This window comes from Pelodiscus sinensis, chromosome 10 (genome assembly GCF_052426305.1).
Source record: "Pelodiscus sinensis isolate ZL-2025 chromosome 10, ASM5242630v1, whole genome shotgun sequence".
NCBI classification, from domain to species: Eukaryota; Metazoa; Chordata; order Testudines; family Trionychidae; genus Pelodiscus; species Pelodiscus sinensis.
This window is the reverse complement of record NC_143061.1, coordinates 29,423,080-29,449,908: the sequence shown is the minus strand read 5'-3', so window position 1 is coordinate 29,449,908 and position 26,829 is coordinate 29,423,080. Positions and strand designations below refer to the sequence as shown.

Here is a 26,829-nt window from a genome sequence, read left to right as displayed (position 1 = left end):
GTGCATGTGTGAATGCTGCTTTGTTGGCAGGATTGCTCTCCTGATAACAAAGCAGTTCTAAAACTGGAAGAACAGGCTGCCTAGACTACTCCTGGGTAAAGTTAAGCAGGTGTGTGAGTCTTAACAGGTCTGGAGCCTTAGCTTGTTTCAGGTTCGGGTGGGGGGGGGGGGGAAGGGGGGTTTAAAAGAAATTTCTGTGCTAAAGGTAGAAAGTCACAGTTATTTTAATTGTGATTAAACTTTTGAATGCAGAATTTCTCTGAGCAGTCAGAGCTGTTTAATCTCCACATCTGTTTTTCCAAGCAGGCTTAGCTAATAGCCATTCCTCTCAACATATCTTGTGTGGTTGATTAGTTATTTTTAGAGCTTCCAAAAATTGCTGCCACCCCAGAGAAATGAATGAAGACACAGCCCCTGCTCAGAGGCGAGTCCAGCCTAGATTAGACATGATGCAACAAGGGGGATATAAACAGATACAAAGGTGTGGGGAGGGGAGAGGAAAGAAAAGGGAAACAGTGAGATCATGTGGTTTCTCAGCTCAGTGAGTCGTGCGCACATCTTGTTTTTTCTGTTCCCCTTTCCCCCTTTCTTATTACTTTTAGGCAAGACAGCAGAGAAGAGGTAGGCAGAGGTGAGGGGGGGTGGATAAAGGGTCAGGGGATTTGAATGAGGGGAAAGGGGTGGCTGGAGGAGCAGTGTTTGGGAAGGTGCTCCAGGTTCAAAATGGAAGTGGAGAGTTGTTTGCAGATCACAAGTCATAAGCATTGCCCGAGTTTACAGGGAATATTGCACAGAGCTTGCCCACATTATCAGTCCCATGGTCACTAAAATCATTGAATTCACTTGACAAATAGTTGAATATTGCTTTTGGCAAAGTACTCAGATTCCCATGTGAGAGTTTTTGTACATTTTTTTCCTGAAGTGAAGGGAAAATCAATAGCTGTAGGAGCACCACCTTGTGGAGAGCTTAAATAAAATTGCTTGCAGTAAATATTATTTAGAGCAGGTGTTTTAGGGTATTATTGTTTATTGGTAACAATGTTTAATTCATAATAGTTTATTTGTGTTCAATAGATGCACATTATTCTCAGTAATGCAAAGTTCTTTCACCTTTATACTGTACTGTCTGAGCACACAATCAAAGGGCACCATTCTGATCCGAGCAATATCTTGTTTCATTGAACAGTTAATATCATATGACTTTTTACTTTTACATTTTCAGCTAGGTCACATTATATAATATCTACATGCTTATATATATATAAGTAGAATATTTCTGTGTGTTGTACCCAGAAGAAGACATAAAGGATGACAAGAAAACTGAGAGAAAGTGTACTGTAAAATGCAGAATACTCTGGTTTCTGGTTTGTCAGTGTCTGGGTATCAGAGGCAGGAATCAGTCACCAGTTGTATAGCACAGCCCTACCACTGACATGTTGACATATTCCTGTCTCCAAATGAAAATGTAGTTTTCAAAAGGGTTGAATGAAACTAACCCTTCAGTGCTGTGAGCTGCACCTTCTGAGGCAGAGAGCTAAGGGACTGCTGCTAACTGTCTGGGGTTCAGACCCACTGCTATTAAGGGGAAAGTGTCTCATTTCTATATTTCACCAAAATTATAAAGAAATTGTCATATGCATAATGTTTTGTCAGGAAAGTCCAAATCTTGTAATGATGGGGAAATTCAAGTGTTCATAATTAAAATTAACTTACAGCAGAAATTAATTTCCTGTTATAGTTTCATTTGGCGAGGACTACCAGCTTCTATTTCCTCCATACCTATTATGGGAGAACTTGGTTAGTTGTCAGGGTTTTGTTGTTCCAGAAATAGAGATTCCTTAGAAATAGTTAAACTTTTTAATTACCCAAGTGGTAGAGACTCTGCTTACAGATTAAGTTGCTGCATACAATATATGAATAGGGTGTCTGACTTGAGTAAGACAGTCCTGGAAGGCAGAGTTCAAGTCCATGTCTTGGGCTGAATAACGCCAGGACAGAGTTTGTCCCAGATGTCCTGTGGCACTGCTCCGCATCTGCCAGTGGCTCAGGGGTGGCACCAGCCTCTTCTAGTGTGTGTGTTTGGGTGCCTAGTAGCCTGCCCTTGCCATGGGGCCCCACCCTCTACTCTTCCCCTCCTCTCTGAGGCCGTGCCCCTAGCTAGGCCATGCTCCCCTTTTGCCTTACCCTTTTTTCAGCCTGCAGTAGTGATGAGTGTGTGTCTGTGCATCACAAATGACACCCCTCCTAGAATTCTTGTATAGTCTGAAACAGTTTCATAATGAATTCTCCAGTCTTGTGAATGATAATTCATAACCAAATGCAAAGTGATTCACAGTAGACATAATGTCAGTCTAAGATGCGAATCCTGTTAAGAGGCTAAAGATTGTTCTAATGGTAACAAAGCGTTTTCTTCGTCAGTGGACGTCAGTACTTGACAGCGCCCGTCGCGGCAGCGGATGCCACATGCATGCAGTCTCGTCAGAAGAATGAGAGAGCCCCATTCCAGCTGATGGCTGCCCCTTCCCACTTAGTTCTGATGGCCATCTCCACAGAAGGAAATCTCTTTTCTGGATCACTTTCTTCCCAGTGATGCTTCTCCCAATGATGAGAATGCGTGTCTGAAAGAGCAATGCTCCAGATTCAGTGAAAACCTCCCAGCCACATGCGTCTCATTGCTACAGTTCCATTGACTGCTCCCTTCAAGCACTGATCAGATTTTAAAATTCTGTATCAGAAGCCCAATGGGGCCATGTAGTAATATCCTGCTCTTCTACATGCAGTGCTGGCCTAGAACTGTTAGGCAAGTGCAGCTCTAGCAGATGGACCGCTAGACTCATGGCAATATGCAGTTTGAAATGATCCTGGTTGGCACTGCTTGCTTTCCAAGAGTTTGTAATTTCAGAGGCAGCTATTCTGAACATTCTGTTTGGGGGTTAGAATTTCAGGAAGCCAGGCACTTGGACATGCAACGTTTACTCTTGGTATAAAAATGAATGAGAACCTCTGACCCTAAAAATCTGACCCTAGCTGACAATATAACCTCTGGGTGTCAATTTAAGACCTGCTATGTTAAAGGCCCTTAGGCTCTCAATCCTTCCCCTTGATCATAAACAGGGTGGAAAAGCCCTTCCCATCAGTCGCTATTACTTGCTTACAAACTCAGTGAAATGGTTCAGAATGAAGTCTTGCTCTCCCATGGGTTATTGTGCCAGCCATTAGCTGTGTTTGGAAAACTCTTACTGAAAATAAAGCAAAGCCTGCACTGCAGCAGCATGCAACACTCAGGATATAGAGTTTATTAAAACAGAGCAGGCATCACTTTCCATAGTGGCTTTTATATAGCAGTGAGGGGCACAGGGTGGTGGGATTACAACATGGTGCATGGAATGAAGTATAATCCTTCAATCACAATTCTAGCGACCAGCCAACCAGAATGACAGTCACTGAGCCACCTCCTGCAGATCCAGGTTCCAGCTCCATTAAACTGCTATAACCCAAAAGGCTTGGCCTCAGGGGACTACAGTGCAGCAGAGTAGCAGCAGACTGGTAATTGTAGTACTGTGCTCTCCTGCCTTACTATACCTATTATTAGACACAAATGTAGGATGTGGCCCATGGACTGCAACATCATGGATTTTATCTGTGGCATTGTTACATTGTGGTAGGACACTTTCGTGATTAAGTCCATGGAATGAGATTCAGGAGATATGGGTTCAATTCCTAGCTCTGCCATTAACCGTGGCCAAATCATTTCATCTCTCTGTGCCTCAGTTTCCCATCTGTAAATGTGGATAATAATACTTCCTCTCTTCCACCCTGGTCTATTGAAACTTGAACTCTGTATGCCTGAGGCTGTCTCACACTGCGTGTATCTATAGCACTTGGTACAGTAAGACCCTGATCTTGATTGGAGCCTCAAGGCACTACTGTAGTACATGTAATAATAATAACATGGTCCCAGTTCTTCATGGTGCTGTGCTCTCAATTTTTTTTTAATATTGGTGGGTATCAAGGATGCTCAGCATCTCGGAGGATTCTTGATAGTCATGTATTGTACTGATTCAAAAACGATCAATTCCATTGACAATATTTTTAGACATTTCTCCAATAGTAGAACTTCTGTTCAGGAACATTATCCCCACCCAACTGATTATGTTTCTTAAAATCAGCTTTTTGATCTGGGCCTTCTCTTATGCACTGTTGTTTGCTGTATCTTCCCTAGACTACATGAACACATTAATATTAAACACTGACAGAGACACACATTTAAACACCCTCCTTTGATAAGCTTAAATGCCCACCTATTGTTAGATGCATCGTTGTTTTCTGTGATGGCTGCCCATTATATAAGTAAAGGTCAAAGATGTGTTCCATTTTCCAGTCAGATAACAGCAGCCTGTTTGTGCTGAAAAGAACACTGTATGTTCCATTGATCTTGCACAGCCAGATGGGTAATTTAGGAGTCTTGAGCATGCTCCCAACCTGGAGGGGGAGAGGGGGGGAGAAGGGGAGAGAAGGATATTTAAAACATACTCTCATTTATTAATAGGCACTTAATGTCTGTGTTGCTTTAAAGGTACATCAGTTTTACTGCTCTGAATACAGAGTTACTATAAGGTATTACTGTCCATTTCCTCTAGTAATATCTCCATAGATACCTTTTAATCAGGAAATGAGTAAATAAGTCAAGGTAGTATGAATGATCTATGTTGCAAGTTGAACTCCAGTGCTGATGACATCCTCACCCATGCTTTCATGTCAATTGATTTACAGCAGCTGGGGGTCTGAGCTTGAGAAGTGCACTTTGCTTTATGGATAGTGAAATAAAAAGCCTCCAGTAGATCCTATGCCTGGGAATATATTTAGGGGAATCAGTTTTTAAAAATAGCACTGACATAATGGAGCTCCAAATGGTCTAATATAGGATGAGATAATGATCAGGTTATAGCCAGTTTAACGAAGCGTGGACCCAATTCTGTAGTCTAAAGTGCATTTGTGCAGTTGTCTCTGAACACTGGTGCAATTCTGCCAGTATTTCTATATGGTAACATCAGCGACTGACATGAGCACCTGAAGTATAGAAAACAAACAATGGTATGATGTGGTGTGACCGTGGAGGGGAAGATATATTCAGCTGGGTTTGAAGAGCTGAACATTGTAACAAGGAAAGTCTTCCTAAGAGTATGCCGTCTACTCCCCATGAGTAGCAATGAACTCTCCAGTCCAGTATGTTTCCAGGTAGTCGGAGCACTGCGTTATCCTTCAGGACCTGCTTTATGATGTTTTTTCATGGAAACCTCAGAGCTAGGTTCTGATCTCAGTTACACTCGGGCAAATACCCAAGCACTTCCTTCGGCATAATTCTCAATCCACTTACTTACATATAGGTTTTATAATGATGAAACACAAGATACGTTGCTCTTGATTTATACAGGAGTAAGTGAAATCAGAATGTGCCCCTATAACCTAAACTAGAAAAATAAAAGGTGTGCTCTTTAAATGGAACAAAGTGCAGTAACATACTCAGGCCCATATGCTGGAATTTCTGTGTGTGGGGTGCTTTTATTTTTGCAGTTTTTTTATATATAAAGGAGTTCAAAATAGTCATGCAATGAGTGTGCTGTAGAGAGGTTAATGAAAAAAATGAGTGGAAACAGTGATTGGTAAAATGATTTTGTTATAACACACTACATATGCATACAGTAATAAAAGTTTTATAGAAATTATCTCCTGGGATCATGGTGGGCAGCACAGCTGCCATGGCTCCCCGTTCCTTCAGCTGCCTCTATCTATCTGCTGCTGATCTACCTTCTTGGCAGGGCTAGTGCCAGGTGAGTGTGGATGGGACTTTCGGCCAGCAGGGCCGGGCCCAGGTTGCTCCTCATGGAAGGGGGCCGCCGTTCCCCTGGCCCTGCTGCACTGCCACCAGCCCAGTTCATCCTTCCCCCTACAACACAGTGCTCTCACATCCCCCTAACACAGTCGTTTTCACACTTTTTGGCCTGTGGCCCACCTGGCTCAATGCAGCCTTTCCGTGGACCACCAGTTGCTAATGGAAACTCACTGTTAATTACATAATTATGCCTGAGACATGTCTAACGCAAAAGGTTCCCATGTTTTCTCTATTTATGACAGGGTTGGGGAATCTTTTTTGGGTTGGAGGCCACTGACTCACAACCCCCCCCCCAAGACCTCCAACCCTCACTGATGTGGCCCCCAACAGAAACACTTCACTTCTCTGGCCATCTAGCCCCACCTGGGGAGGGGGAGGGACAGGGAAGATTGAGGTTCAGGGCTTCCCATAGGGAAGATTTATTCTTCTGGGGTTTCAGGGTTAATGGATTTTGTGGACCCCCCTAAGCTCTGAGGTTGGGACAAAAATGTGTGGGACAGGGCTACCAGTGAAAGGAATGGGGGTTCAGGATCTGGGCAGAAGGTGGGGTGAAGGAGGGGGTGAGGGTGCAAGGTCTGGATGTGGGAGCAGGCTGTGGTGCAGTGTGGCCAGAAGTAAGAGAGGAGGCAGGAGCGGGCTGGGAGTAGGATGTCTGGCTGCGGGGAGGGTACAGGAATAAGGGAGCATGCAGAAACAGGCTGGGGATATGGTATCTAGCCAGTGGGGAGGGTGCAGAAGTGGGCTGGATGCAGGGTGTCTGGCTGGGGGGAGGGTTCAGGAGCAGGCTGGGGATGAGGTGTCTTGGTAGGGGATGCATGGGTGGGCTGGAGTGCGGGGGTCTGGGCATGAATGGGAGGGGGCACTTACTTGCCTTTGCTCCCTGTGCCACTCCCAGGCACCACCTCCTGCTGCTCCCATTGACTGGATTCCAACCAATGGGAGCAGTAGGGAAAGCCTCCGAACAGTGCACCTGCACGCTGCTGTTCCCCCAGCCTGGGAGAAGAAGGGAGAGTGCTTCTTCCCCATGAGCTGGATTGCTCAGTGAGGTCAGTGCTTTGTCTCCTGCCCCAGTGTGAAGCTGGTGCTGGTGCGTCAGCCTTGGAGCCGAGGGTTGGGGAGGGGAGGAAAGGCAAGGATGAAGCGCAAGTTTGGGCTCCCTGCTCTGTGGGAAAGAAGGGAGTTGAGCTCGAGAGGCGGATCCACTGCCCTAACAGAGCCCCCTCATGCTTACTTGGGAAATCACGGGGGTGCATTCGCACCCTTCATACACCCCTGCCGCATACAGACCTGATACTGCTGTTAAAGAGAACAGCCCAAATTCAGCCATGCTATAGAAGGCCATAAATCCATAAACTTAGTTGGAGCTGTGTCTGCTTACACCAGGGCTGTACTTGGCCCCTCAGGGAAGATCTCTCTCTCTCAGCAGACTACTGTGAGTGTCACGTGGGGAATGCAAATTTCATATCTCTGGATGTGGCCTTTGAACCTTGCTTTTATTGTTTTTTCCATTATGTTTGGACTCTGATGTCATATGTTATATATTTGGCAGTCTCAGACCAGTGCTTGATTGACAAACAGCCTGCATCCAATGGCCATTAAAATTAAGCCCGGTGTATAAAGATGATTTACTGAGGTGAAATGAGATATGGCCACACTAGAGATGAAATAATTCCTCACTTTGAGAGCAGAATTTCTGTCAGGCAGAATTAAGTACAGGCAGTCCCCGGGTTACGTACAAGATAGGGACTGTAGGTTTGTTCTTAAATTGAATCTGTATGTAAGTCGGAACTGGCGTCCAGATTCAGACACTGCTGAAACTGACCGCCAGTTCTGACTTACATACAGAATCAACTTAAGAACCCCAGGCGTCCCCAAGTCAGCTGCTGCTGAAACTGATCAGCAGCTGATTCCAGGAAGCCCGGGGCAGAGCAACTCTGCCTGGGGCTTCCTGTAGTCAGCGCTGGTCAGTTTCAGCAGAAGCTGACTTGGGGACGCCTGGGGCAGAGCAGCTGGGGTGCTGCTGGGTTGCTCCAGTAGCGCCGCTCCTTGGTGCTACTGGACCAACCCAGCAGCACCCCATCTGCACTGCCCCAGGCGTCCTGATTCAGCTGCTGCTGAAACTGACCAGCAGCGGCTGAATCAGGACCTGGGGCAGAGCAGCTGGGGTGCTGCCGGGTTGGTCCAGTAGTGCCCAGAGCGGGCGCTGCAGGACCAATTGGCAGCGCCCCAGCTGCTCTGCCCCAGAGTCCAAAACAAAAGCCTGGTCTGCTGGGGGGGGGGGGAGCACACTAGCTGCGCCCCCCCCCCCCCCAGCAGACCAGGGACACGGGGAGCAAAGCCGCAGCGGCAGCAGGGTGCCGCGCCTCTGAGGCTTTGCTCTGGCAAAGCCTCAGAGGCGAGGGACCCTGCCACGGCTGCGGCTTCAGTCCCGGTGCCTGAGGTCTGCTGGGGACGGTCCCCAGCAGACCACAGGCTCCCGGACTGAAGCCGCAGCCGCGGGGGGGTCCCGCGCCTCTGAGGCTTTGCCAGAGCAAAGCCTCAGAGGCGCGGGGAACCGCCGCTGCTGCCGCTTCAGTCTGGGTGCCTGTGGTCTGCTGGGGACCGTCCCCAGCAGACCACAGGCACCCAGACTGAAGCCGCAGCAGCAGCGGTTCCCCGCGCCTCTGAGGCTTTGCTCTGGCAAAGCCTCAGAAGCGCGGGAACCCGCCCGGTGCCCCTGGTCTGCTGGAGACGGTCTCCAGCAGACCAGGGGCACCGGAGCAGCTTACGAACGGGGCTTTCTCGCCCCGACCTCCGGGGCGAGAAAGCCCCGTTCGTAAGTGCGGATCCGACATAAGTCGGATCCGCGTAAGTCGGGGACTGCCTGTATTGAAGAAGAAGGAAACTCTTAATCATTTTATAGACTTTAATCCACAAACATATCCATACAGTAGTGGTTGATTAGAAAATACATATGAGATTATTTACACCCTCAAATGCCAGAGTTAATCTCCTATATATATAAGAAGAACAATTTTAATTTTTCACGATTGTGTATTCTTTGTTGTTTGGGGTGGGTGAAAAAGTATTCTCTATGCTCTCTAGAAAGTAATGCAATCGAAACTATTGGACAGCAATGTCATGTAAGTCATGTTTGACATGATTACTATTCTATTGATACACATAAGCCTCAAGAAAGAATATGACAATGATAGTAACACATAAAAGGAAAGAAAAAAAGGACAACATCTCTGGATAAGTGCAATTAACCCTGGAGGGTCATGTTTGCATTTGTTCTGCAATAACTGGATCTATGAAAATATTTCAGTCTTAAAAAGGGAACTAATATCAGAAACCTTGGCCCAGGTCCACAAAGGTATTGAGGCTTCCAGATTTAGAACTGGGTCCTAGTAACTCAAGCTCTTGAAATAATGTCCCAAGACACTAAAAGACTCTTCAAGCAGCTTATCAAGCTGTCTCATATTGTCTTCACTCTTCTCATCAGTGAAACATTCATGCTTCAGCCAATCTGATGACTGTGTTAGATGTGTTACTCAAGGCTATAGCTTTGAAGCCCTGGAGTTTGCAAGGCAACATGTTGAGCACACGGGTTGATCTCCCGTGGAGTAAACAAGGGTGTGGTTGAAAATCCCATAGGGAACAAAGGAAAAGAATACGGAGCACTGAACCTATGGAGTAGCTCCTTGGATAGGCTGGTGGTGAAGCCACCAGAGCAAAGTATAATTGTTTTAGCCATATCAGTGGAAGCTCCTGTGATGCAGCAAGGATTGCACACACGGCAGGAGTGTACCTTAAAGATTTGGCATATGGGCACCTAGATTTGGGGATTGTATGGAGAGGAGGGTGGAAAAGTGTAGGAGCTGTAGACTCAGGCTAGGACTACACTACAGAGGTTTTTGTGCAAAAATTGTCATTTTAGTGCAAAAACTCGCGGAGTGTCCAAGTGTTCTGCGCAAGTAATACAAAAGAACAGAGGGGTTTTTGCAGTGTAGGTATTCCTTCTTCTATGAGCAATAAGAGCTCTTGTGCAAAAAGGTGTGTGGGGACGGGGAACAGCAGTTTTTGCACAAAAAGAGGCAATCGAAAAAAGCACAGGTGCCTTGGTGGCCAGTTTGTAAATAGCAATCAGAATTTCCTTTTGTGAGAGTGTCCATGCAGTCTTTTGTAGTGTGGACGTGTGATGCGCTTTTGTAGTGTAGACGCACTCTTGTGCAAGAAGTTTTTGTGGAAGAGATCTTCCGCAAAAAGCTTTTTGCGCAAGAAGCCTGTAGTATAGACATAGCCTGAGAGTGCTGCTATCTATATCTAGCAGTAACCAGGACTGTGGGGCCATCCATTGCCCTTTTGTGCTGGCTGTGTGTGGAGTGTGGTGTGGGCCTGGCTAACTGTGCCCGGCTGCATTTTGATTCATTGTAGATAATGTCAGCAATAGTTCAGATGGCTTTCCAAGAAAGTATTTCCATGTTTCCTTTGCATACTCCTCCTTTTCCCCCAGTCCCTCCTCTAACTCATTCCACTGACTTTCTACCCAGCGTTGCCCAGTTTATGTGCCTATGATTTATTTTTATGTAGGATATAAAATCCAGTTTTAAATATTAACCTGTTTAAACTATGTCCAGTGCAGCACGGTGCTCCTGCTCACGGCACAGTACGCTGTGGTGTGGTGCAAGCCTGGCTGGGCTGGCGCGCCCCCTGCCCTTCTCATGCTGCAGGCAGGGGCTGCTCCAGCCAGGCTGGGTGCTGGTTAACCATTTACTAGTCAGCATCACCCGGTAAGGCTGATGTTTACTAGGTAATCAGTTACCCATTTGCATCCCTATATTTAGGGTAGTTTTGTGTGTGTCACTGTTGGCACATTTTAGCTGCATGGCATGATGGCATGAGACAGAGACAGTAACCCCGTACATACCCAGCCTTCAAATTCTTTATTTAATCAATGGTGCCTATTCCCTCATTCTGCTGCCTTTTCCCAATGCCATGACATGGCCCCCACCCTCACTGACTCTTGTGCTTTTTACTCCATAGGAACCTTCCTAAGGCAGTTTTCAGTGTTCACATGACTCTTCCTAGTTAGCATTTTACCCTAAGTTATCTAACTCAGATTAAGAACCCACCTTTACTTCCCAGTGAAGACAAGCACCCAGTGTATGTACCCACTGTAACAATCTGAAGCCCTGGGGTTCTGAGCACAGGAGTGTCAGTGCAGCTCAGTGATTTGCATACACTCTCACCTGGAGGGGTCTGCCATGCTCCACTTCCTCCTTGTTCCAGTGTAAATAGCCTACATCACTGCGGGCCAGGACTCCATGCAATAGTTCTTGCACTCCACCTTCACTGGTCAATTTCTGGAACCCATTAAACACATGTGGACTTGCTCTTCCTGTTAAAATGACGTTGATAATTGCCTGCAGGGGGAATGACCTACAATTACACTTGTAGACAGTGGAGCAGAAACTGCTCTCTAGAATTATATGCTGCTGTTCATCTTTTCCATAGCTCTATATTTCTCTTTATAGAGCAGGAATGGGCAAACTTTTGGCCTGAGGGCACCATCTTGGTATGGAAATTATATGGATGGCCATGAGTGCTCACAAAATTGGGGGTTGGGTTGCACGAGGGGATGAGGGCTCTGGCTGGGGGTGTGCGCTCTGAGGTGGAACCAGAAATGAGGAGGTAAGGGTGCAGGAGGGTGCACTGGCCTGGGACCAAAGGGTCTGTAGGGGTATGTCTACACTTGCACCCTCGTTCGAACGAGGGATGAAAATGCAGGCATTCAAAATAGTCAGTGAAGCGGGGATTTAAATGATCTCGCCGGTGCGTTACTCCACTGAACAGCTGATTTGAAAGTGAAAGTGAAAGTGCATGCCGGGATGCGTTAGTTCAAACCAAACCCTTTGGTTTGAACTAATGTGTTACTCCTCATTTTTTTGAGGGGTAACGTTAGTTCGAACCAAGGGGTTTGGTTCAAACTAACGCATCCTGGCGTGCACTTTCACTTTCGAAACAGCTGTTGATCGGAGTAACGCGCCGGTGAGATCATGCTAATGAAGCGCGCAATATTTAAGTCCCCGCTTCATTGACTATTTTGAATGCCTGCATTTTCATCCCTCGTTCGAAGTAGGGTGCAAGTGTAGACATACCCTAGGGCATAAGGGAAAGTGAGGGTTGTGGCTTGGGGTAAGGTTCTGGGGTTGGGCTGGGGATGAGGGCTTGGAGTGCAGGCCGGTGTTACGGGATGGACAGGAGGTGTTCGGGGGATAGGAGGAGGATCAGGGCTCAGGCTGGAGGTTGGAGCACTCGGGTGGGTGAGGCTCCAGCTGGAGGTGCAGTCTTGAGAGTGAGGCTAAGGATGAAGGGCTTGGGGCAATGTTCCCTCTAATCTTTTTCATCCATGTGCAGAATAATTTTGTATGTGCACCGAGGCATGTGTGAATGTGCATCACCAGCAGAAACAAAAAAACAATCTGTGAGTGCTCTGTTAATCAGCTGGGCAGCATCTGAATCTCTCCTGAGCAGCCACATAAGTGCACAGCTTACAGGGAGCACTGGTTTGGGGTACAGGAGGGTGCACTGATCTGGGATCAAAGGGTCTGGAGGGTGGGAAGGGGATCAGGGATGTGGGAAGGGGTTGGAGTGCAGGGCGGGCTCAAGGGTGCAGACTCTGGGCTAAAAGTGGCTCCTGGAAGCTGTAGCCCATCCCTCCGCCCGCTCTCACGTGGAGGTGGGACCACAGGGCTCTGTGCACTGCCCCATTTGCAGGCTCCTACTGTCCACAGTTCCCGGACATTGGGAGCTGCAGAGCTGCCCTGCTTCTGGGAGCTGTGAGGACCCATTGCATGAATGGAGCAGGGCAAGGCAAGCTTCCAACCCTGCTACCCAGCAGGAGTACTGGAGTGGAGCCAACTTCTGGTCCCACTTCCTAGCGGGAGCTCAAGGGCCAGGTTTGAGGTCTGATGTGCTGGTTGCGGTCCATGGGCTATAATTTGCTTATCTCTATATAGAGTAAGTGTAACACAAGCATGATTTCATACACATCTATCTGAGTATTATTACTGGCATTTAGATATTTTATCTAAATGCCAATAAAGTATTACTAGAGGTTGTTCCCCCTGCTTGCTGCACTTGTCAACTCCCCCCCTCTCTCTGGGGATAGGCAGCCCCGACTCTCTCCCCAGCCACAAGGGAGGGTGAGGCCGAGGCATGGCAGTCCTGCTGCCCTGGCTCTCTCCCCTGGGAAGCAGCGAGGTTAAGAGGTTTCAGAGGGGCTACATCTACACTGGCAGCTTCTTGCACAAGAACTCTTCCCCAAGAGCGCGTCTACACTGCCATGTGCTTTTGCGCAAGAGATGTGCTTTTGTACAAGAGCATCCATGCCAGTGTAGACACTCTCTTGCGCAAGAAAGCTCCGATGGCCATTTTAACCATAGGGGCTTCTTGCGCAAGGAATTTATGTTGCCTGTCTACACTGGCCTCTTCTGAAAGAGCTCTTGTGCAAGAGGGCTTATTCCTCTTGGGCAGAGGAATATCCCTTCCAGAAGAAGCCCTGTTTCACAATGCTCTACTGTAAATTTACTTCTAGAACAACACTCGTGCAGTGTAGACAGCCGGCAAGTTTAGACGTAGGAGTCAGTGGTATAGCCAGGAACAGAACTCAGAAGCTTTGCTGCCAAACCCAATGCTCATTCTGCTAGACCATGCTTGTTTTGATGCAAGTTTCAAAACTGTATAATCAGCAGTTAAAACCCCATTGTGTCTATGGGAATATGGGGATGGATTCGTTATATTAATTAAGCAAAATACGGGCAGGCAGCAAAACACAAACTTCTGCTTGAAACAGGTTGCCATTCATTACTTCACTAGGATGTGCTTGCTATTTTGTTCTCTTTTCATTTTTATTTGTTTTGCAAGTGTCCTCTGAGACAGGGTTTTCTGTACAGTGTATGCAGCCCTATGCAAGTTATCTGAGGCCTCCCCACCCCCATTTGGCTTCTGTCAGGGCTCAGGGCTTCCCTTGTGCCCTCTTCCCTGTGGGGCTCCTTCCATAGTTTGGGGCTTCCTCTGTGGCCCCCTCCTTTCTGTGTGGATCCTGCCAGGAGTTAGGGCTTCCTGGGAGCCAGGGCGGAGCCAGAGAGGCTGAGAGCTCCTCTCCAACCCAGGTGTGGCAAGAGGGAGACCTCAGCTCAGTGGCCTCCTGGCCTATAGGAGAATGTGGGTGAGGAAAGGGGGCAGGGTTAAGGCAGCCCTGCTACTGGCAGCTGGGGGAGAGGGCTGGGCCAGAGAGGGACCAGCTGATGGTGGTCAGGGCCACTGGTAGCACAACAGCACACACAGCTACGTAGGGGTATTTGAAGTTTGGTGCCCAAGATTTTTGGGTGCCCTAAGCAGCTGCATATGACCAAGGACAGCCCTGCTCAGAGAGGAAAAGCAATTGCTATGGTTCTGAATCCTGAGCACTGAAATCTTGCTTGTCTCTGATGTTTTCCACAACTAACTGTAACTTATTTTATGCTGCGCAAGCATCTCTCTCTCTCTCTCTCTCTCTCTCTTCTCTTTCTTCTAACTCCTGCTTGTACTTCTCTATTAGCCTTTAATGTGCATTGAAGGTAGGTGATCTGTACTTCTGATGCCTTTTGATACATTTATCTAGTGGTGGGAAAAATATTTGCAGTTACATTTGAAATGTTTCCCATGTGAGCAATTTTGCATTTTGTCAAAAATCTAAAACTGGTCCTATTTTTGAAAAAATGTAAATCTAAAACAGGCCTGCTGTCCTGTGATCCTTTCTAATTATGCATGTTTTTAGGCTTAATTTCCTGTTTTTATGACTTTTTGCCCCTAAAGCCGCATAATTCTGGGAAGTGGAAAAATGCCTAATGAAAGCCTTGTAGCAGATGTCAGGAGAATGCCTGCAGCTTTACAAAGCCCGGCAATGCCCTTGGCAATAAAACACAGTGCTGTGCAACAGTAAAAGCCATAATGATGGCTCTTAATCCTCATTGTCATTTCTGGACATCGATATCCAGCACACAGTAATCTGCTGCTTTTCTCTGCAAATAGGTGCCAGACTCTCCGCTGGTAGAAACTCACGTTACCTCCATTGAATGAGGATCTGCCCGATAACTTTTTATTACCTAATATTTGCCTTTTAACAAAGCACAGTAAAAGTTATGACTGTTTTTCTACCTCAGCCATCAAATGATATAGGAAATCATCTTCATCATGGGTCACATTCATGTTTCAAATTCTAGGAAACCAACACTTAGTTATGGTACTTGTACGAACCATGAACTGTAAAAATCATTTGTTTGATAGGCATGTACAGAAACTGGGCTTTTGAATGGGGTGGGATGGGGGTATGCTGCTGTGCCAAACATGGCATCTACCAGAGGCTCCAACAGCCTCTGTGAGCCCTTGGGCAAGGTGGGGGGAGAGGGGGGAGCCCAGTTCCATGCCCCTAGAAGGGGTGGAGTCTTGGGTGGAAGGGGTGCAGCTGTGGCAGCCAGCCCTTCTCAAACCCCAGAGCACAGCTCCCCCCCTCAGAACCGCACAAAGCATGTGGAGCAATGCTCTGGCAGCAATTTAAAGAGCCCATGGCTCTGGCCTCCACCACTGCCCTAGTAGCAGCAGTGATGGCCATGAGCCCTGGGCCCCTTTCAATTGCTGGGCTCCAGGGCAACTGTCCCTGTTAGCAGGGCCTGGCATCTGCTTTCTGCTAGCTGGTTTGTTCTGTTTTCTTAGTGTATTTTGGTATGTGGTGATTTTTTTGTGTGTAATTGCAAGTTTAATTGTTGTCATGACACCTAGAGATGATGTACAGGTATTTTTTATGTTTTAAATTGAAATTAAGAAATAATAAAAATATTTTTGTGGTTGGGAAGTTCTTGATGAAGTCTTCCTGAAACTGATCAGATTGAACCAATAATAAAAACTGACTTAAACTTAGAGTGACCATATTTTCCCATGCCAAATATGGGACAACAAGGGGGGGGGGCGGTGCTGGGGCTTGGGCTTTTATCCCAAAATGGGGGTTGGGGGTTGATAGCACTTGGGGTTTCAGCCCTATGGGGGAGTGGGATGCTGGCACTAAGGCCTTTAGCCGTGTGTGTGTGTGTGTGTGTGTGTGTGTGTGTGTGCTGGCACTCAGGGTTTCAGCCCTGCAGGGGGAGGGGCAGCACTCAGAGCTTCAGCCCTGCGCGGGGGGGGGGGGGGGGGGGCGCTGTCACTCAGGGCTTCAGCCCTGAACAGGGGAGAACCACCAATACTCAAGGCTCCAGCCCTGTGGGGGAAGGAGAAGCCACCAGTGCTCAGGGCTACAGCCCCACAATTGGGAATGGGGAGGAATCACTGGTGCTTGGGGCTCCAGCAGCTGAAGTTCCGAGTGCCGGCATCTCCCTGCTCGCCTTGCTGCACTACAGGGATGAAGTTCAGCCCTGCAGCATTCAGGGTGGGGAGCCGCCGGTGCTTGGGGCTTCGGCAGCTGAAGCTCTTGAGCGCTGGTGCCTCCTCCCTGCCCCCTGCTGCAGTGGAAATACGGGTCAATGTGTCCGTTTAAAAAAAAAAAATAGTTGGGACGCCGGGAACAAATACGGGACTGTCCCGAGAGTAACAGGACAGTTGGTCACCCTACCTAAAATGCATACACCCATGTTAAGACAGTCAATTAGTAAAATGCAATTCTAAAGCTTTAGAAATACCTTTAGATCACATATGGAAGTGAAGCCATCTACTTTTAGGTAGGTCTTATTAACAATTGTGAATGTTAGGTAAGCTGATTACATGTATTTTCTGAGAACCGTTTAGGGAAAAAAAATCACATGTCCTACCTGCCTACAGATGAAGTTTCCAAGACTGAATTGTAACAGATGAGGTGTTGTGAAGTCTAAGTCTTCTTGGAGTCTGTGCAGCCAAACACAACGTATTATTGTGGTGTCAGCAGAATGACAGGAATAACTGTACATCAGTATGTGATTGTAAAGAAAAATTAAAACTGCAGTATGTTTCTCGGGGTTATTTTGTTTTCCTTTATTACAGGCATGGCAGTGGTGTCCTAGCTATATTTTTACACCCCAGTTTAACTTCTATTAGAGTTGGAGCTTGATGCAAAATTCAAATTTAGACACAGATCCACACTTTTCCAAGATTTATGTAGGTTTGGGTGACAAAGTTTGGTTCTGGTTTATCACTAACTTTTTCTAATAGCTATTATTAACAATTCTAATACCTATCTTCAGGAATTGAACAGGAATGTTAGTGGGGGTATCGCTAAGGCCTAAGGCTTGGACTACACATCAGTTGTGTATAGCTGTAACTATTTTGGTGTAGAAGGGTATAATTTTTTAATCTACAATATGGATACAAGTATTGTGTGGATTAGGGCTGTGAAAGATTAACCAGTTAACTGGTAAGCCTCAGCCTTAGTGGGTGAGGTTGACCATTTACGATTAGCTGATGGGAGCTGGAGTAGCCCACCCTCCACCACCGCAGGCAAGGGAATTCTCCAGCCCTAGGAAGCCCACCACAGGTAGGGATGCTCCAACCCGGTAGGAGCAGTCCCCATCTGAGGTGCTAGCCCATGTTTAATTGGCTTATCAGTTAACTACTTAAAGGTGATTTTACATTCCCAGTGTGGATGCAGTTATTTCAGTATAAAAGTGCCTTTTATCAATACATCTTATTCTCTGTCCTACATGGGAATAACTATACTGGTCTAAAGCATGGATTGTATCTGTTCTCAGGATAGGAATAGGGGTTGTATCATTTATCTATATTAGTATAGTTAAAGTGGTATAACTTTCGAGTGTAGACAAACCCCTTTGTGATTTAGGTGTCTATATCTCATTGACTTTCAGTCACTATCACCACTATCCATGTGATAAGAGTTGGTATTATAGAGTGCAGTTTTTCCTTCTATAGATCTAATTGGTCTTCCCTCTCCTCCTTCCTTCCAATGTCATAAGGAAATAGACCACATTATCAGATATTGCTAAACTTGTGTAGGCTTTAAAAAAAAGAAAGACATAATTTACCTTTCCAGCATCCTAGAGAAAAGCAGGCTATATACAAATAAGATCACTCCATGGCTTCCTTCAGCTTTGAACTGATAAACAACAACCACAAAAAGGAATTATGGCAGTTACCCGTGATTGGTTGAGATACCTCCTCTATTAACTCTTCAGATTGGTATCCCTTGCACTTTTTACTAGACTCTTAGAATAAAATACTGAACCAGATGCATGAGCTGCTAGTGCAGCCAGTGAGAGCTTTGCCACTGACTTATTAAGGTAAAAAGGAATGATAGAAATCTTTTGTTGTTGTTCCCAGTTGTTGTTTTCTTTGTATGCAGATTTTAACAAGTTATTTTAGTTACTTAATTTGTTTGTATTTTTGCAATCCTCTTTTTCATTGACATAAAATTTAGCTTCTCATTACATAGAGTGGACTATCCTGATCCCATTGAAATCACTGGCCAAACTCCCATTATTTTCACTAAGAGCAGGATGAGGCTAACTAATGTATTGTTCCAGTTTACTATATTGAAAATAAAAAATGATTAATGATCTGTTCATTAAGAGTCTGAAGATCACATTAAATACAATATTATAAACTGACTACAAAATCAGTTTTTATAAAAGAAATAAGGATGGATGGGAAGCAACAAAATAACTCAATGTAAGAAATTTGTTTATTCCTCACTTACACATTGTATATGATCACAGATAAATTTCTGAGCTGCTTCTTTCTCATAGAATTCAAACAGCTGGAGCTATAAGTCAGGAACATAAGAAAAAAATAGGAGACATGAATTATATCTAAAAGTGGAGTTTTCAACCCACTATTATATTTCTTTCAGAGAAGCAAAAGAATAATATAGGTGTCTAATATGACTTCATGAACAAAGGTATTCAGTTGTATACAGGATAACTAAATAAATAGTAATAAAGTTAACTTGTTTTTTCCTTTTTGGGGGTGGAGGAAATCGTAGTTGTTAATCAAGGAATTATAGCCTCTGGATTCATATAAAGCCTTTACGAGGAGATAAAAATGCCTTTCAGAGCTCCAGCTGTGACATGGATTTTAAAGTGCTTATAATTTGTAATGTATCATAAGGGAGGGCACAGATTTATTAGATTTTATATTTGTCTTAAAAAACCCATTTTTTTTCTGCAAATCTTGTTTATAAAAATATCTTCTTACTCTTTCGGTCAAGTTATCTACGTTGTAGTCGATATCGGGTGTAAAATAAGTATCAGTTGAGACAAGACATACAGTGGCTTTCCGACCTTCTCCTGCTGTCCACAGAATATCTCCCAGAGATTCTGCAAGAGCATTTTCTTGTTCTGTTTGGCTCATTTCACACAAACTGCAATGCAGGACACAAAAGAATGTCAGAGGCATGACAATGGCAGCTGAACTTAGAGGAAAGCTCTTAGGTATTGTGTATACACAGATAGTCCTGATTCAGCACTTAGTGGTCAGCAGTCTAAACATAGACTGGGTCATACTGGGCTTTTTATCAGCTGAGCTAAAGGATCAGCATAAGTGCAGTTAGCCCAGCTGCTGGCCACTGTTTGCTGAAAAGTGTTCTTCCTTGTAAAACGAGGTTTTCTGTGGTCGAAAAAACTGCGGCATTCTTTCAATTTACTTTCAAAAGAATGCAGCTGCAGTCTAGATGCAGGTGAAGTTTTTTCGAAAAAAGGCCACTTTTTTTCTAAAAAAAGTGTAGTCTAGACACACCCTTAGAGTGCAGTTGGAATCTGCCATTGCTAGGGAAAGGAAGATCTGCCTTTATAGCAGGGGCATCTGTACACAGCTATCCCAATTGCCTTTTAGTCCAAGTTCTGCTCTTCACACTTGGATTTCCAGCAGCATAACGGAGCATAGACTTATCTCTGTATAACATATAGGACATCACTATTCTTTCTGTTTATGTCCCACTAATTTAAGTAATTAAGTTTTTTTGAGGGGGTAGGGGAGAAGTACATTTTCTTACCTTTGGAAGGGAACATTTTCTTCTCTGTTTCTGACAAACAAGCAGTGTTTAATGATGTACACCTGTACAGCCATCAAAATTACTCTTGCTCCTCCCTGGAAGTGCAGAGACCAACCACAAAACCCATAAATTAGTGCAACAAAAACCATAAAAGACCAACCATAAAAGACCAACCACATAACCATAAAAGACCAACCACAAAACCCATAAATTAGTGCAACAAAACTAGCATGTGCTATGTGGATTTGATGCTAAACTAATTCTAGCTGAATCTCTGACCAAAGTTTCAGCTGTCACGTGCTAGTGTTAGTAAGTTGTCTAGCTTGTCTCAGCCTTCAGAATGGCTATTGTGCTACTAAAAACTATGGAGATACATGGAAAAGTAAATAGAGAGGACTTCTTGAGCCTACAAATAGGAAATTGCTATCTAAGAAAGGTCCGTTTTGACCCTCGCTATATCCCTATGCCGGGAAGATGTGTCCCTTACTCTCCTGTCCTGGCTACAGCTATTTGTATGGTGCATAGTGTGCAGATCAGCCTGCACATATGCAGTGTGCAGGCAGGTCAGAGTGTGAGTGGAGCACCTGAGGAACCAGATTATTTGAAATGCAATCTGATTCCTTGGGGGTAGCTCTGTAGCTCCTTACCTAGGGCTTGCTGCAAAGTACTACTGAGGCCTAAATAAGCAAGAACATGGAGACCTGGGAGACAGGTCAGAAATAGGAGGGAGCATGGGCTATAATAGCAGAGAAAAAGGAGAGACATGGCAGAACTGGAAGGCAAAGTCAAATCAGTATCTTAGATGCCTATATACAAATGCAAGAAGTATGGGTAATAAGCAGGAAGAACTGGAAGTGCTAATAAATAAACTAAACTATGACATTGTTGGTATCACAGAGACTTGGGGGAATAATATAGATGATAGGAATATTGGTATAGAAGGGTACAGCTTACTGAGGAAGGATAGGTGGGGACAAAAGGGAGGAGGTGTTGCCTTATACATTAAAAATGTATACACTTGGGCTACGTCTACACTGGCATGATTTTCCGAAAATGCTTTTAACGGAAAACTTTTCCGTTAAAAGCATTTTCGGAAAAGCACGTCTAGATTGGCATGATGCTTTTCCGCAAAAGCACTTTTTGCGGAAAAGCATCCGTGGCCAATCTAGACGCGCTTTTCCGCAAAAAAGCCCCGATCGCCATTTTCGCGATTGGGGCTTTTTTGCGGAAAACAGTACTGTGCTGTCTACACTGGCCCTTTTGCCCGAACGGGAGCAGCATAGTATTTCTGCAAAAGCACTGACAATCTTACATAAGATCATCAGTGCTTTTCCGGAAATTCAAGCGGCCAGTGTAGACAGCTGGCAAGTTTTTCCAGAAAAGCTACTGATTTTCCAGAAAAACTTGACAGTCTAGACACAGCTTTGGAGGGTGGAGATGGACGTAGAAGACAGATGTGTTTGAGAGTCTCTGGGCTAGACCAAAAGGGGTAAAAAACAAGGGTGATGTCATGCTAGGGGTCTACTACAGGCCACCTACCCAGGCAGAAGAGGTGGATGAGGCTTTTTTTAAACAACTAATAAAATAATCCAAAGCTCAGGATTTGATGGTGATGGGGGACTTCAACTATCCAGACATCTATTGGGAAACTAACACAGCAGGGCACAGACAATCCAATAAGTTCTTGAACTGCATTGGAGACAACTTTTTATTTCAGAAGGTTGAAAAAGCTACTAGGAGGGAAGCTGTTCTAGATTTGATCTTAATAAATAGGGAGGAGCTGGTTGAGAATTTGTAAGTGGAAGGCAGCTTGGGTGAAAGTGATCATGAAATCATAGACTTAATGATTCTAAGCCTTAGAATGGTAGAAGGCAGAACAGCAAAATAGAGACAATGGATTTCAGGAAGGCAGATTTTGGTAAACTCAGAGAACTGGTAGGTATGGTCTCATGGAAAGTAAGACTAAGAGGAAACAATTGAAGAGAGTTGGCAGTTTCTCAAAGAGACATTATTAAGGGCCCAAAAAGCACGCTAGTCTGCTGTGTAAGAAAGATAGAAAGTATGGCAAAAGGCCACCTTGGCATAACCAGTAGATCTTGCATGATCTAAAAATAAAAAAGGAGACATCTGAACCATCCCTCTGCTGTCTGGACCTGGAATCTCGAGAGGTGTGCTGCTTACCGGGAGCTCGCATTCAGGATGTGACTGAGAGGCTTACCAAGCTGATCAAACCTTCAGATCGCTACCCCTTCCTGCTTCTCCACGTAGGAACTAATGATACGGCCAAGAATGACCTTGAGCGGGTTACTGCGGATTATGTAGCGCTGGGAAGAAGGATCCAAGAATTCGGAGCGCAAGTGGTGTTCTTGTCCATCCTCCCTGTTGAAGGGAAAGGACTGGGCAGGGATCGTCGAATTGAGGACGTAAATGCGTGGTTGCGCAGGTGGTGTCGCAGAGAGGGCTTTGGTTTCTTCAACCATGGGACTCTGTTCCGGGCACAAGGATTGTTAGGAAGAGATGGGATCCACCTAACGAAGAGAGGAAGGAGCATATTCACGGAAAGGCTTGCAAACCTAGTAAGGAGGGCTTTAAACTAAGTTCGTCGGAGGACGGTGACCAAAACCCTGAAGGGAGAGGGAAAGTTGGATACCGGGAAGAAATGCAGAGAGGAAGGAGCAAGAAAGGACCCCTGTCTTGAATGGAGAAGATAGGGTAATCAACTGGTTACCTGAAGTGTTTTTACACTAATGCGAGAAGCCTGGGCAACAAACAGGAAGAACTGGAGGCCCTGGCCCAGTCCAAGAAATATGACTTAATTGGGATAACAGAGACTTGGTGGGATGACTCACATGACTGGAGCGCTCTCATGGAAGGGTATAGACTGTTCAGGAAGAACAGGCAGGGGAGAAAAGGAGGAGGAATTGCGCAATATGTAAGAGAACACTACGATTGCTCTGAACTCCAGTATAAAGAGGGAGAAAAACCTGTTGAGAGTCTATGGGTTAAGTTTAAAGGAGCAAACAACAGCAGTGATGTTGTGGTTGATGTCTGCTACAGGCCACCGAATCAGGTGGATGAGGTAGATGAGGTTTTCTTTGGACAATTGAGCGAAGCTGCCAGATCGCAGGCTCTGGTTCTCGTGGGGGACTTTAATCACCCTGACATCTGTTAGGAAACCAATATGGCAGTACACAGGCAATCCAGGAAGTTTTTGGAGAATGTTGGGGATAACTTCTTGACACAAGTGCTAAAGGATCTGACCAGGGGCCATGCGCAGCTTGACCTTCTGCTCACAAACAGGGAGGAACTAATAGGGGAAGTAGAGGTGGGTGACAACCTGGGAAGCAGTGATTATGAGATGGTAGATTTCAGGATCCTGACCAAAAGAAGAAAAGGGAGTAGTAAAATACACACCTTGGACTTCAGAAAAGCAGATTTTGACTCCCTCAGAGATCTGATGGGCAGAATCACATGGGATGCTAACATGAAGGGGAAAGGAGTCCAGGACAGCTGGCAGTATTTTAAAGAAGCCTTATTGAAGGCACAGAAAGAAACCATCCCGACGCGTAGCAAGAGAGGCAAACATGGTAGGAGACCGGACTGGCTTACAGGGGAAATCCTTGGTGAACTTAAGCACAAAAAGGAAGCTTACAAAAAGTGGAAACTTGGACAAATAACCAGGGAGGAGTTTAAAGATATAGCTCGAGAATGCCGGGGGGTTATCAGGAAGGCGAAAGCGCAAATGGAATTGCGACTGGCTAAGGATGTGAAGGATAACAAGAAAGGTTTCAACAGGCATGTTAACAAGAAGAAGGTGATCAGAGAGGGTGTGCGGCCTGTAATGGATGAAGGAGGTAACCTAGTGACAGATGGTGTGGGGAAAACTGAAGTACTCAATGCTTTCTTTGCCTCTGTATTCATGGACAAGGTCAGCTCCTGGACTTCTGCACTTTGGCTGTGTCCAGACTCAGGGGTTTTTTCGAAAAAACTTCACCTGCGTCTAGACTGCAGCCGCGTTCTTTCGAAATTAAATCAAAAGAATGCGGCTTTTCTTTCGACGGTGGTAAACCTAATTCCACGAGGAAGAATGCCTTCTTTCGAAAGTGCTCTTTCGAAAGAAGGTGTTCTTGAAAGCAAACAGGCTTTTTAGAAAGAGAGCATCCAGACTCACTGGGTGCTTTCTTTCGAAAAAGTGGCATGCTTTTTCGAAAGTTCTGCGTGCAGTCTAGACGCTCTCTTTCGAAAGAGGCTCTTTCGAAAGTATCTTTCGAAAGAGGCTTGCAGTCTAGACATAGCCTAAGTGACGCAAGATGGGATGAATATGGACAGCCCGTGGTAGGTAAAGAACAGGTTAGGAACTATTTAGAAAAACTAAACGTACATAAATCCATGGGTCCGGACTTAGTGCATCCGAGGGTACTGAGGGAATTGGCAAATGTCATTGAGGAGCCTTTGGCTATTATCTTTGAAAAGTCATGGAGATTGGGAGAAATCCCGGTTGATTGGAAAAAGGCAAATGTAGTGCCCATCTTCAAAAAAGGGAAGAAGGATGATCCAGGGAACTATAGGCCGGTCAGTCTTACCTCGGTTCCTGGAAAAATCATGGAAGGGATCCTTAAGGAATCCATTTTGAGGCACTTGGATGTGAGGAAAGTGATTAGAAATAGTCAGCATGGATTCACAAAGGGCAAGTCGTGCCTGACCAATCTGATTAGCTTCTATGATGAGGTAACTGGCTCGGTGGACATGGGGAAGTCAGAGGATGTTATATACCTTGACTTTACCAAGGCTTTTGATATGGTCTCCCACAATATTCTTGCCAGCAAGTTAAGGGAATGTGGATTGGATAAATGGACGGTAAGATGGATAGAAAGATGGCTAGAAGGCCGGGCCCAGTGGGTAGTGATCAATGGCTCGATGTCAGGATGGCAGTCGGTTTCTAGTGGAGTGCCCCAAGGTTCGGTTCTAGGACCGGTTTTGTTCAATATCTTTATTAATGATCTGGATGAGGGGATGGATTGCACCCTCAGCAAGTTTGCGGATGACACTAAGCTGGGGGGAGAGGTAGATATGCTCAAGGGCAGAGATAGGGTCCAGAGTGACTTAGACAAATTGGAGGATTGGGCCACAAGAAATCTGATGAGGTTCAACAAGGATAAGTGTAGAGTCCTGCACTTGGGACAGAAGAATCCCAAGCATAGTTACAAGCTGGGGACCAATCAGTTAAGTAGTAGTTCTGCAGAAAAGGACCTGGGGGTTATAGTGGATGAGAAGCTGGATATGAGTCAACAGTGTGCCCTTGTAGCCAAGAAGGCTAATGGCATATTAGGTTGCATTAAGAGGAGCGTTGCCAGCAGATCCAGAGATGTCATTATTTCCCTTTATTCGGCATTGGTGAGGCCACATCTGGAGTATTGTGTCCAGTTCTGGGCCTCGCACTACAAAAAGGATGTGGACGCATTGGAGAGGGTCCAGCGGAGAGCAACCAAAATGATTAGGGGGTTGGAGCATATGACCTATGAGGAGAGGCTGAGGGACTTGGGTCTGTTTAGTCTGGAGAAGTGAAGAGTGAGGGGGGATATGATAGCAGCCTTCAACTTCCCGAAGGGAGGTTCTAAAGAGGATGGAGAGAGGCTGTTCTCAGTAGTGACAGATGGCAGAACAAGGAGCAATGGTCTAAAATAGTGGTGGGAGAGGTCCAGGTTGGATATTAGGAAAAACTATTTCACTAGGAGGGTGGTGAAGCACTGGAATGGGTTACCTAGGGAAGTAGTGGAGTCTCCATCCCTAGAGGTGTTTAAGTCTTGGCTTGACAAAGCCCTGGCCGGGTTAATTTAGATGGGATTGGTCCTGCCTAGAGCAGAGGGCTGGACTTGATGACCTTCTGATGTCTCTTCCAGTTCTATGATAAGGGGATGGTTTGAGAACATGATCTTGGTAACTAATTGACCATTTATTATCAGTGGGAAATAGGTCAATGGAGGGATGATAGGAATTACTATAGAGAACTTTCTGGGTGTCTGGCTGGTGAGTCTTGCCCACATGCTCAGGGTTTAGCTGATTGCCATATTTGGGGTCGGGAAGGAATTTTCCTCAAGGGAAGACTGGCAGAGGCCCTGGAGGTTTTTCGCCTTCCTCTGTAGCATGGGGCACAGATCACGGCTGGAGGATTCTCTGCATCTTGGGGCCTTCAAAGTATTTGAAGGCTTCAATATCTGAGACATAGGTGAGAGGATTATTCTAAGAGGGGTGGGTGAGATTCTGTGGCCTGCACTGTGCAGGGGGTCAGACTAGATGATCATAATGGTCCCTTCTAACCTTAAAGTCTATGAGTCTATGACATATAAAAAGTGGAAACTAGGACAAATTACAAAGGATGAATATAAGCAAACAATACCTGTATGCAGGGGCAAGATTAGAAAGGCAAAGGCACAAAACTAACTCAAACTAGCTACAGACATAAAAGGTAACAAGAAGACTTTCTATAAATATATTAGCAGCAAGAGGAAGACCAAGGACAGGATAGGCCCATTGTTCAGTGAGGAGGCAGAAACAGTAGCCGGAAATTTGGAAATAACTTGTTTGTTTTGGTCTTCACCAAGAAGATATTGAACCATAAGGGCAGGGGACTGGACTTGGTGATCTCTCAAGGTCCCTTCCAGTTCTATGAGATAGGTAAATCTCCATATATAAAGGAATGCCTAACATAGTGAATACTAGTGGGAATGGGGTAGGTTTAGAAGATAAAATAAAAAAAGAACAAGTTAAAAATCACTTAGAAAAGTTAGATGTCTGCAATTCACCAGGGCCTGATGAAATGCATCCTAAAATACTCAAGGAGCTGATAGAGAAGGTATCTGAGCCTTTAGCTATCATCTTTGAAAAATCATGGAAGACAGGAGAGAGTCCAAAAGACTGGAAAAGGGCAAATATAGTGCCCATCTAC

General features: G+C 45.5%; 1 protein-coding gene across 1 annotated transcript in view; it reads right to left on the bottom strand.

Annotated features, from left to right (window-relative positions):
* Window positions 1–1,360: 1,360 nt before the first annotated feature.
* MINDY4B (MINDY family member 4B) overlaps window positions 1,361–26,829 on the bottom strand; it is a 36,113-nt gene continuing 10,644 nt past the window's right edge. Inside the window, exons 4-11 of the mRNA XM_089780994.1 lie at window positions 19,884–19,978; window positions 19,088–19,253; window positions 18,591–18,656; window positions 17,920–17,990; window positions 16,717–16,789; window positions 11,125–11,298; window positions 4,302–4,482; window positions 1,361–2,618 (exon numbers count right to left, since the gene is read on the bottom strand). Coding sequence (XP_089637120.1) covers window positions 2,479–2,618; window positions 4,302–4,482; window positions 11,125–11,298; window positions 16,717–16,789; window positions 17,920–17,990; window positions 18,591–18,656; window positions 19,088–19,253; window positions 19,884–19,978 — 966 coding nt within the window. The 3' untranslated portion in view covers window positions 1,361–2,478. The remainder of the gene's footprint in view (window positions 2,619–4,301; window positions 4,483–11,124; window positions 11,299–16,716; window positions 16,790–17,919; window positions 17,991–18,590; window positions 18,657–19,087; window positions 19,254–19,883; window positions 19,979–26,829) is intronic.